We start from the raw sequence: 12,820 nt of genomic DNA on the forward strand, positions 1-12,820 counted from the left end.
CTGAACTGTAATATTACTAGTACCTGTGTTCTAGGTTCTGACATAGGGATTATAAGCTATAGAAAGAAAAAGAAGAGTTTTCTTCTTTATTTCTGAATGCAAGGGCATTTTAGGTAACATTTTGTAATAGGTGAAGTTTGACTGTAGAAGAGTTACCCTCCTCAAGGGACTCAGAACCCTCCTGCTGCCTTAAGATCACCACCGTGATATACCACAAAGGACTAACAGCTCTGAACTGCAAGGCAGAGGGCCTTGGTTCTAGACAAGCTCTGCCAGCATCTCAGGGCTGCCCAATAGAACTTTCTACAGCAATGGAAAAATTTTACGTGTCTGCATTGTTCCATACAGCCACTTGGCTACTGAGCACTTGAAATGTGGCCAGTAGCATGGAGAACTGGATTTTAAGTTCTATTTAATTTTAATTAGTGTAAATTGAAATAACCACAAGTGACTATTCGCTACATGCTGGGCAGTGCAGAATGTGACGCTGGTTTTAGTGTTACCCTTTCATGGCTTTATTTTACTGAATTAAAAAATGGGACTTAGACTGTGTAACAGCTAAGCTCGTAACTCTAAACAATTAATTTCTGTCCTATATTTTAAAATTACTTATTCTGTGCTTCCCACCCAAATTTCAACTTTGATTCCTTTACTGATCTCAACTGAGTATAAAGAGAAAAATAAGCTGATTGAACTAATGAATTCTAATTACTGTGATTTCTTCACCTTTCTAGAATTGTTTTATAATTCTAAGAAAGTTGCATCTTGTTTTAAGTGAATGTCAACATGGTTCAGTTTCAAGATGTTTATCTTTTTTTAAAACATGGTAATAATTAGTGCTTTTTAAAATAATATAAAATTTATACCTCCTGAAAAATGTGTTTGAACTTTAGGTGTATTTAAGTAAAGTTTTCCTAGTGATCCCATCTTTCACAGGTAATAAGTGTTAAAAATTTGATATGTATCCTTCCAGACATTTTTGTATGTGCATACATATGCTGCAGTGTGTGTGTCTGTATATTTCAATGGGAATATAATTATACCTTCTACTTTATAACCTTTTCTTTTCTCTTAACATGGTGGTGTAGTTATTCTTTCCCTGTGAATACTTGTAAGTTCATCTCCTCATTTTTAATGACTGCATAGTATATCATTGAGTAGATATATCATAGTTTACTTAACCAAGGCCCACCAATGGACATTTAGGTTATAATCTTATTCTGGTGTTCTTTTGCTAGTAAACACAATGCAGTGAATTGTTTCAAAAATATAGCTTTGCTCATCTATTAATTATTTTCTTAGGTTGAATTCTTAGAAATGGAATTGATAAATTCCTAGAAATGGATCGAAGATTATGAGGCTTTAAAAGTTTGATATATTTTGCTAAATTGCTCTCTAGGAAAGTTGTGCCAATTATAACTTTCCTAGAGAGAAAACTGTATGTCTATTTCTATGTTTCATTGCTAGCACTGAGCATTGTCAGTTTTGAAAATTTTGTCCAAAATGAGAATCAAAAATGTTTCATGTAACAAATTATTTGAACCAGGTTCATATGTACTGGTAGTATTTATCACTTCATTTGTATGTGTTACTGATCCTTTAAAAAATGTTGTAAAATGGCAAATACTGTAACTTCCTTTATATGTAACATAGTTGAAAAATCCCTGTGACTAGCATTATTTATATAATTGGAGTATACAAACTGATTTTTTTAAATTAAAACATAAAAATCGGCCGGGCACGGTGGCTCATGCCTGTAATCCTAGCACTCTGGGAGGCTGAGGCGGGAGGATCGCTCGAGGTCAGGAGTTCAAGACCAGCCTCAGCAAGAGCGAGACCCCGTCTCTACTAAAAATAAAAAGAAATTACCCAGACAACTAAAAATATATATAGAAAAAATTAGCCGGGCATGGTGGCGCATGCCTGTAGTCCTAGCTACTCAGGAGGCTGAGGCAGTAGGATCACTTAAGCCCAGGAGTTTGAGGTTGCTGTGAGCTAGGCTGACGCCACGGCACTCACTCTAGCCCGGGCAACAGAGTGAGACTCTGTCTCAAAAAAATAAATAAATAAATAAATAAATAAATAAATAAATAAATAAATAAAACATAAAAATCTATAAAGCTTAGACTTCTTACATGACAAAATTATATTTCTTTAAAGCTAAATATTCAGGTTATGTATATATATGTATATATGTGCATATATATGTTTGTGTGTGCATATGTATATGTGTGTGTGTATATGTATTATAACTTTACCAAATTTGCCATTTTTCATTGCATTAAAATTATTATTTGGGAGAGGCCCAGTAGGGCAAGTAAGTGAAGGGGGGGCCAAAAAATATATCATTTGTTCTCCTTATTCCAAATAGATAATTCCTACATGGACAAAGATGAGCATGGCTCATCCTCTGAAAGTGAAGATGAAGCACTGGGTAAATATCATGAGGCCTTATCCAGAACACACAATTCCAGACTACCATTGGCAGATTCTAGACAAAAGAACTACGCTTGGGAAACAAGACAAAAATACAGTCCTCTGTCTGCAGAGTATGATGGATACAGTAGTGAAGCATCAATAGATGAAGGTAAGATAGGTTATTTTATTTTTTTTACATGACATACTACATTATTAGATTATTTGTGCCTGAAATTTGAGGCATCTGTTGTTCCATAATAAACAAGAGAGCACATAGGGTCGAGTCAAGTTTCTGGGAATGTAATTTATTCAAATTCAAATCTTCGGGCTCAAGCCAAAAATCAAAACCAATACCCAAGCACCCAAAAGCAAAACACAAAATAATTTAAATAATGTGATCATTGTAGCTCTCACTTCACAGTGAATGTGTGCCTAACAAGCATGAGGTGGAAAATGTGAATCTGTTCTCTCAGGTGGGATCAGTTTCTATACCTGTTATAGGAACTGATAGAGTCTAAGTGTCTCTTGGTGTTGAATATGATTGCAGTGTGCAAACGTAAGCTTTTCCATTCAGTATGGGCCCTAAACATCAGCCAAGTGCTTCCCTGGCACACGGCAGAAGAAATGGTAATCTGTTCTGTGTGGGAGGAAAAGCTGTCTGAGGTGGGTTTATTGAGAGCCAGCACTGTATTATGCTATGCTTTAAAGGCAATTCAAGGCTTTCTCAAGGATTTCAGTAATTTCAAGGATTATTTTATCTCTAATTGATTTTGCCTTCTGTGCTAAAACTGACTTTAGAACTCAACCTATGTAGAAGATACAAGTCCATTCTTGCATATTTTTACATCTTTCTGTAACATAAAAAAAGGTTTTGCCATTAATTAAAGTGTATTTCCACATTAATAAATTTTTCACTTGCTTGATAGAGTGTACGACTACTCTTTGTAATTATTATCTTTATACCCATATATGAAGGAAAGAACAGTATGTCCTAGATATCATTTTTATTACTATACAGAAACACAAACTGTTCTTGATTTTGTAGTGATGGTTTGTGTTTTAGGGCCTATTACTATTGATGACTTAAAGTTGGATCGCACCACATGCAGTCGTCAGAGACCAAATCATCTGTTTTACTGTTTGGCTTTATGCTAACGATTGATACAGCTCCTTTTTACTTCTGCTTATACACAGGTGTAATAATAATCAAATGCTATGGCATTACTGTATAGAATGGTCATTATGAGATGCATGGAAATGAGTGAAAAATATTAGACATGTAGTCTGCCCTCAAAAGTACATTTTTAGTACGAGGGAAAACATGTGCTTACAGAGATAAGTAATGCAAAGCAGTAAAACTAGTACCCAACTTATGTATACCTCTGGCACATGAATAGTAGAAAAGGAAGAGAATAGGTTTGATATCTGATCCTTGTTGACATTCTGGCCCTATCTCTTACCATATTAGCTATGGAAGTATAGTTCATTGTTTTTAGGTTTGTTTCATTGTCTCTAAAGTGTGGATAATACTGACCTTGAAAATTAAATTATATATGTGGTACAGTTTGACTGAAGTGTCTGGTATCTGATAGGTAAGTGGTCAGTAAATGCAGTTGAAGATCGTGGTAGTGAAAACAGTGATGGTGATGATGATGAGTAGTCATGGGTTTGCCATCCGTGACCCTACACACTTCTGTTTTTGCACATGCATTCAGGATTTTTCTCCCTATCACTCCTTCCTTCCTCTCACCCCTGTACCCCTGTGTTGTCTGGACAGCTTCTTCTCTGTAGCTTTGTTATTCTAGCATGACTTTGTCGCCTATGGGAGGAGTAGTGAGGAGCGAGGTACAGCCTAGGTGGCTCTGCTGTTCTTGCCTTAACCTCTGGAACTGGTCCAGGTGTCCCAGAATTGCTTTCTCATTTCATCTTACACATATATTTAGGACCCGTCCTGCACTTTTCTACAAATTTCTATCCTAAATTATTTGATAAAACATCCACAGAGATTGATTTTAGGCATCTTTTAATTAGATCCATTTATTTCATAAACATTTGTTGAAAGCTTTTTATGTGCCTTACATTATGCTAGATAGTGCAATATAAAGGTGAATAAAACAAGCTTGTTTGTCTCAGAGAGGCTACAAACTGGAGGAGGAAGACCAGTGAGTATATATGTAATATGCCGAGAGGTCTGTTAGTTACATGAAGAAAGTACTGTGGAAGGACAGAGGGAGGGAGAGACATGGGGAAATCTAATGGAGACTTTACAGATTAGGTGAACTGGATGAGAGAACTACTTCAACAAGCATGGAATGGTGTTTGATGAAATCATGAAACCAAAGGAAAGTTTATTTCAGTGCCTCTAACTTAGGCTCTGTGTTTGGAAAAGGGGCAGGTAATAGGACTGAATGCCCTGCTCAGGAGTTTGGATATTGTCTTACAGGAAATGTAGAGCCTTCACAGGTTTTTGCAGGAAAGTGAGGCACTTTCAGATCAGTGCTTTAAGAAGCATTATCTAACTATTGTCACAGAAGATGAATTGGAAATGGGAGACACAGGAGGCAGAAAGGACCAGTTAGGTAGTGATGAGATCCTCATTAGCGATGAATTTAGGGATAAAGAATACGTAGATTTAGGGATGGACTTTGCATATCTTGATGAATGACTGAATGTGTGCAGTGAGTGAGGAATCAAGACATTTAATTAATTAAGAGAGCATTAGAGAAGTTTCTGGGAGAAGATCATTTAATGTCACTTGTGGTGAGTTTGATGTGTCTGTAGAATATCCAGATGGAGACGGCTGTCCTTGTTAAAATGCTGTTACTGGGGTTTAGAATGGGGAAGAGACCAACTGGTGATGTAACATAAGAGTTGCCTGAGAGAATGGCTTGTGTATCACAGGTTATTGCTTATTAAAAGCTCAAAGCTAGAAATAGGTTCAGTGGGGTAGGGAAAGAACAGGAGAATTTGATTAGAAAGGGAGACAGAAAGACATCAGTTAAGGAGATCTTTGGAGCAGTCTATATGGAAAATGATAAAATCTGAATTACAGTAGTGGCAATAGGAATACAGGAAGACAGAAGAGATATTATGGGGGTAGAATTTACTGGATTTAGAAACTGAATGCATTTGGAACAGTAGGAAAATGAAGGGAAGTATGAAAGATGATGCTGGTTTCTATCCTGTATGACTGGGAGAATGATGGCGTCATTAACATAAATATGAAATCCAGAGGGGGATATATTTTTTGTTGGAAGTGAGGAGTGACTAGGAGACATAATAAGTGATTTTATATATGTGATGAGGCAGGATATTTAAGCAATTGAAAATGGCTATTAATCTTGCAATCATGAACATGGGTGGGGGAGAAATTTTCGGATCATATATGCTTAAAGAATAGAAACCATGGGAATGGATTAAGTTGATGAAGGAGAGTGTGTGGAGAGGAAAGATCAGAAGATCATTTCCTTTGACAGGAGAATTAAAAGTATCATGTAAATAAACAGAAGAAATAGTAAAAGAGATAAAGAGAAGAATCAGGAGAATGTTATATTTTTCCAGCCATGGAAGAAGAGTTTTAAGGAGGGCAGAAAGGTTGGGGAGGATGAGAATTGAACAAGCCCCTTTGTCTAGTAGAAGTTGATCAATAATTTTCAATTAAAGTTTTACTAGAGTAGAGTAATAAGGAGGTAAGTCAGAATGAATGTTAAGGAGAGAATAAGCGGTAAGAAAGTATACATTTGCTGCCTACACTTGCTTACAACCTACTCACCTACTCTTTCCTTATCAACTTTGAGAGTCAAGAGAGAGGTCATCGAAGCAGTTTGTAACCCAGCTGTTCACCTCTGCCCCCCCCCCCCCCCACTGATAGTCACACTCCTCTGATACATATTTGGGAAGGAGGGGAATTTGCTTCTAATATACATGTGCATCTCCACCAGATGGTTGCCCCTCAGCACAGCTGCCCCTGCAGAAACATGCTCCCTGCATGGCTGCTCACCTGAGAGGACTACTGGGTGCAGTTCTCTTGTCAGGATTTGGTTCATTCTCCTGAGGCACAAGTAAAGGGATGAATAGAGTAGGTTACACTTCTTACTGCTCTGACCCTTTATTCTGCATGTTACCATCACAGAAATTTATAAATGTTAGACTTGACTGATGAAAGTTGAGGTATATAAAAGGAATTAGAAGGTAGAAAATATTTTAAAATATACATTTTTTTACATGACATGGTATTACCTTATTAGTGCTGCTAAGAAAGATTTAGTACATTTCGCAACACCCTAATTAGTTCCAGTAGAGAAGCTTTGGAACAGCCAATATTAGAAACAAATGTGCAAGATAGAGAAGGTTAGAGAGGACCTGAACAGGGGTTAGGACAGACCAGTGCAGGAGAACTTAGCTCCGATAGTAAGATCTACCATTCACTGAACTCCTACTGTGTGCCTGACTCTGTTAGTTTCTGTACACACTGTCATGTTTAGTCTTCCCTGTGGTTCAATGTGGGAGGTAAGGTTATCCTCATTTTGCAGAAATGAAAGAGACTTTAGGTCGATTAAGTAATTTTTAACCTAAAGGTACACAGCAAGTTATAAAAACTGTACCTGTCAAGTCGACTGCAAAATTAATGTTGTTTGGCTTTTGTTAGAGCATCACTGATACTTTAATATTCTCCCCACGTCTATTTCATACAAGATGAACCTCGTCAGTTGATCCTTTAGAGCAGTTTATATGTTATAAATCTGAAATACAGATATTCTAGAAAAAGTATGAAAATGTGATAGCATATTTGTTGATCGTGTTTTCTCCTCTAGGTGGCCATATTAATCTTCTGTTTTTTTGGAACTACAAAAAGGGAAGACATCTGTAAGAAATTTTTCTAGGAAAAATAAACATTAAAATAATATATCAAATTCCTTTTGTTCACAGTTTTATTTTTACTGTGTTGTGCTTAAAATTAAGAGCATTTTCTGATAAATCTCTCTTATTATAAAAAGGTCAGAGTCAAATATAGTTTGCAGATATCTCTCGTTTAATTGCTGAACTAGACTGACCTTTGAAATTCCATTCATGCTAATTAATACTTTCCATTTTTATAGGAGAAACCTATTAAAGATGATTCCATATAAAGATCAAATTTAGTGTAAAATTATTAGAATGTCTTCATATTATTTATAGCTTTTCTTTTTTTTTTTTCTTTTTTTGGGAGGCGCTTAAAAACAGAAGTTTATTGTCTGATAGTTCCTGAGGCTTGAAGTCTGACATCAAGGAGTTAGCAGGGCTATGTTTTCCCTCAAGGATCTAGGGAAAGATCTATTTAAGGTCTCTCCCCTGGCTTCTGGTAATTTCATGGTTTATGGCAGCATAACTCCAGTCTTCAGATAGAATTCTTCCTGTGCATGTTTCTATGGCCAAAATTCTCCTTTTTATGAGGATACCAGTCATGTTGGATTAGGGGCTAATTTTACTCCAGTAAGACTTCATCTTAACTAATCACATTGTGGTGATTGTCCGTCATTCCACACCCTGCTTCCATGTGTACATGTTACTTAGCTCCCACTTATAAGTGAGAGCATGCAGTATTTGTCTTTCTGTGTCTAAATTGTTTTACTTTATAAATGAGAGTAACATAAAGGAGAAAAAAAGTCTTTTCCTCTTTACTATGGACTACAATGCACTTTGGCACCTTCAGAACTCAGGGGCAACTAGCAGAGAATGACTATGCCTGGAAGTACAGTAGGGCAGTAATACTTAGTGGAGCACTTAAATGCCATGGCAGAGTTTAGTCTCTCCCATGTTTCTTTTCACATATTGTCATTCCTTTTCCTGGAGAATGATGTCATTGGAATCTACTGAAGATGGTAGATTATGGGAGATTAGGTACACTGCTATCATTTGTATCTAACTCAGGTATTTTTGTATAGTACCAACATAATAGAATGACATCCACACGAAGGAATTTCACTGGCATATAGCTGCTACCACATGCTTAGGAAAATAGCCAGGTGAACAGTGTTTTCTACCAGTTCTTCCTACTTCTTTGTCTCTTCTATTACCTTTCTACCACCACCGATTACCCTTATGTTACCCTAAGCATTTCATCAGGTTTATCCAACTCCAAGTATCTCTTATTCTCAAATCTTGTTTTCTTCTCTCACCAGTAGGAAGATTCTTTCCCATTAAAAGTTTCTAAGTTATCATTTATTTTCTTTCTGAAAAAGGAAGTAAAAAAAAGGAGGCAGAGGAAAACCTAGTTAATCAGAATATTAAAACATGAAATCATAATTGTTTGTTTATGGTATTAACTCATCATACTTGCTTCTTCCGTTTTTCTTATAAGTGACTTTACTACTCAGTGAAAAGCCCATCACTGAGAAATAGAGTATAAATACTTATAAATAAATACTGGAACTGAAGAATATATCAATGCTGTTGGTTTCTTATTTAAAAAAATTATTGTGAAGACTATAGTTAGAAACTGATTAATTTCCAACACTGTTCTCCCAGTTTGCTCTTCCATATTTTCCATTCTACACATTACATGTGGTACAGACTTACCTATGCATTTGAATTGTTTTTATCTATTCTCTAAATTTATTCGTAGCACTCCTAAAATTACAGCACTTTTTTAGAGTTTGTTTTAAAACTGAGCCTTAGTCTGGGGAAGGATCATTCAAATATCCTTTCCAGTTTCCACTACAGTACAAGCTAGAATAAGAATTAGGGGAGACAAAAAAAGTAGAAGTCAGTTGTAATAGTAAAAGCATAGACTGAATTGTTTGGATGATGAAGCCGGAAGGACATGTTCTGTCTGTCTATTTGAGCAGATATTAATCATGGTTTGAGTTTTGAGAAGTGAAAGGAAAAGAGACTGACTGAATACAAACTTTTATGGAATAATGGGGTTAGACCGTGCAACTTGAGTTAGAGATATAACTATACAAATTATAAATTATGGTAATGTAGATATTCTTCTTGTTGCATTCATGTTGAATAATTACTGAGCCATATCAAAGAGGTAAATATCAACTGAATTATCAGTTTTTGGTGAAGTGAAGCTGACATTCTATTTATTTTAATTTTAAAATTATGAAAAATCTCTCATCTAAGCAATCTTAATGTGGAGCTCTCTTTTTGAGACTCCTTGCCTTTGAGAAAATAAATTATGTTGAAATTTCTGATGTGTGAGTCATAAATGACCTTAAGAATCTAAGAGATGTTTTGATACCTTAGAATCTCTTTCATTTTGCTTGATATGTACTCATAAGGATAAAGATTTTCTTAGAAAATCTGTTTATATTTAAATCTCTGAGTTGTCGAATAATGCCGTGTACCAAAAGTAAGATCATTTAAATGGATTTTGAGTCATAGTAAAGCAGTTATTTAATATCTAGGTATAATAGCTATGAAAAAAGCCTATTGCTTTTTACAGATTAAACTATCTTTTGGTCATCATGCCTCATTTCAGTAGTTGAGTAAAGAACATATCATGGGATTTTGGTTGTTGGTAACTTTGGAAATGCTTCTTAAGTATAAATTTAATTAAGCATCAACAGTTTATGAGGAAAATATTTATGCCCTTAAGCTTTTATATAGTTTCATAGTAAACAGCTTTTTAAAGGTGATTGATTAAAATATTTTGGAAGTCTGAAAAATGTATATTTTTAGTACCTTGATAAAAGGTTAATTACAGTTCTGTAAATATCAATAGCTATAATTTATTGAATGATTATATGGTAAAAACTATTCTACACACTTTATACAAATTAACTTTTAACCTTCGAAATAACCCTAAGAGACAAGTTCTGTTAGTATCCATATTTTGCAGATGAGGAAACTGAAACACAATGAGGTTAGGAAACTTGTCTAAGGTTAATAGCAAGTGTATGCAAGAGTCAAGATTTAAATACAGGGCATCTGTGCTCAGAACGAATGCATTGAACTCCTCCACTGAAGTACCTTAGATAATGTAACATGAGAAAATGTCTTTTTGTATAACTTTTATACCCAAATAAATTCTTTATTGCTACTTTTATTGTGTAAGTAATACTTGTTCATTATAGAAAAATCAGAAGTTATAGGTGAACAAAAAAGAGAATAATTACTCATATTCCCACCATGAGAACATCACTGCTTCCACTTTTTATACTTTTATAGACATTTTTCTTTGCATATATATTTTTAAATCCAAATGGGTTTCTATTTTACATAATGTGTTTTAGTCTGCATTTGTGCCGCTCAAATATATAGTTTTCTATGCCAGTATATATCTTTAATATCAAATATACAAATTGTACAACATATTATTATATGGTATAACATATTAGCAATTTCTGATTTTTCCTTATGGATAAATATGTTCTTAATAATTTTGTAAAACTTGACTTCTTTTCTACCATGTTCCTTGGCATTCTCTGTTCCTGCAAGACTCTGACTTGAACTTCTCTACTCAGACACGTTCTTTTCATTCTGTGTTTTTTATAAGAGTTCCTCATGTGATTTTTGTGTGTTTGCGTTTTGTGTTGTCTTGCAAATAATTCAAGATGCTGTACATTTTTGAGGGGATTACACTAACCCAGAAGTGATACTGAAAATATTTAACAACTGGTATGATACTGTAAATTAATATATGAATCAAGAGTAAATAAAAATTGAACAATATATTAATTTTATTCTCTAGATAAATTAGGGTTTATCTATTATAAAACTAATTACCAAAGGGTTAGTTGTAAGAAATCAAATTATTCTAGTAATTTCAAAATCATTTAACAATTTTTAGAAAGTATTGATGCAATCTTATGTTTGCTGCTACTGCTAGATAAATGATATGCTTTTCTAAACCTTGATTTGACATTAGGAACTATCTCAAACTCTTCCAGTTAATTCCTCATTAAATTTTCAGCCATTAGTTGACTTGTAGTCTCAACAACTAGAAACTTTCTCTTAATATTAATGATGTTGTTCAAGGAACAGAATGCTTTATCAGCTTCTGCTGGACTAAACAACAATTATATGGAAATGTTTTCTAGACTGCATAAAACTGTCCTATTTTTTTCTATATTCACTATCACTGGTACTACCTAATGCACAAAAATAATTTATTGGAAGGTCTTATTTAGTAACGCTGAACTTAATCTTTCAGAATAGAAGGGTGTGTGTAAGGGAGAGAGACAGAGCAGACGGGCACAAAAAGAGAGGGAAAGATGTGGAAGCTTTGTTGTTGAGCTTCCTGGTTTGAATCCAGGTTCTGCCATCTTCCTCTCTGTGCTAATGTTTTCTTCTTATCTGGTAAATTGTCACAATGATAATATAATACCAAAAAAATATATATTCTTTTATAAAAATGCCAGCCATTGAATAGGTGATAGGTAGGTGTTAGCTGTCATTTTTATCAACAAAATTTAATATTATTATGCTGGTGTTGACTGGGCATTCAATGAGTTTGTGAAACTCAGAGCATTAAAAAGGGGTTCCCTATCTAGGGCATCTTGCCAGGCCCAAATTGGTGGGTTTCCATGATTTCCGTCCTGGTATGGGAGTATCTACAGTGCAACACAAAGATGGTGCCTGTGGTGACTTTCATTGCCCCCTTAACTTCTTTCAGAACGAGTCCTGTACAGGCTGCAGTTACTATGAGGAGCTATACAAGAGAAATGTGGGCAGGCAGTAGGTGGTCTCAAGCTGGGTAGGACAGATAGGCATTGAGCATTTGTCCACTGGGATGCCAGTGCCCAGGCTGTCTCCTCTGGTGTCTGTGAGGACAGGTAAGGACTAGAGAAGTGGTGGGTACCACAGCAGGCCCTACCCAGCACTCCTAAGGGAGCCAGATAGGAGGCTTTATGGCAACCCTCTCAAGTCTTTGAGGAGTTCAGGAGGTGGAACTTATTTGGACTAGTTGCTCAGGTGCCAAACAGCCTCAAAGGTTTCCAAATGAGAAAACCAAAGCAATACTGGTACTGTATGGCTGATTGTCATTCCTGAGCTGATCGCTGATTTTGGTTTGATTATTATTAAAATAGGTGAAACCCATTCTATTCACTACTTCCTTAGACTGGTAAGGGTGGTGGGATAGGGTAATGAAGGGATGTTGGTGAAGGGGTAATTCTGTTCAATGGAAGGAAGAAGTGCTGATGTTCAGTGGTACAATGGGACAACTATAGGTGACAATAGTTTATTGTATTTCCGAATAGCTAGAAGTTTTCAAATGCTCCCAACATAAAGCAATCATGAACATTTCAGTGAATCTTGTCCCAGTTACCCTGATTTGATCATTGTATGTTGTGTGCTTATATCAAGATGTAACATGTAATCCATGAATATGTACAATTATTATGTATCAGTAAAAAAAAAATTAAAAAAAAATAGGTGAAACCCTATAATTTACAAAAATATTCTTTCCTAG

The 12,820-nt window shown here is 35.3% G+C and overlaps 1 protein-coding gene across 2 annotated transcripts in view; it reads left to right on the forward strand.

Moving 5' to 3' along the window:
* SYT14 (synaptotagmin 14) overlaps positions 1-12,820 on the forward strand; it is a 141,507-nt gene that overhangs the window by 47,688 nt on the left and 80,999 nt on the right. For both annotated transcript variants that reach the window (XM_045536416.1, XM_045536415.1), the window contains one exon: positions 2,372-2,587. In XM_045536416.1, coding sequence (XP_045392372.1) covers positions 2,372-2,587 — 216 coding nt within the window. The remainder of the gene's footprint in view (positions 1-2,371; positions 2,588-12,820) is intronic.

This window comes from Lemur catta, chromosome 23 (genome assembly GCF_020740605.2).
Source record: "Lemur catta isolate mLemCat1 chromosome 23, mLemCat1.pri, whole genome shotgun sequence".
Taxonomy (NCBI): domain Eukaryota; kingdom Metazoa; phylum Chordata; class Mammalia; order Primates; family Lemuridae; genus Lemur; species Lemur catta.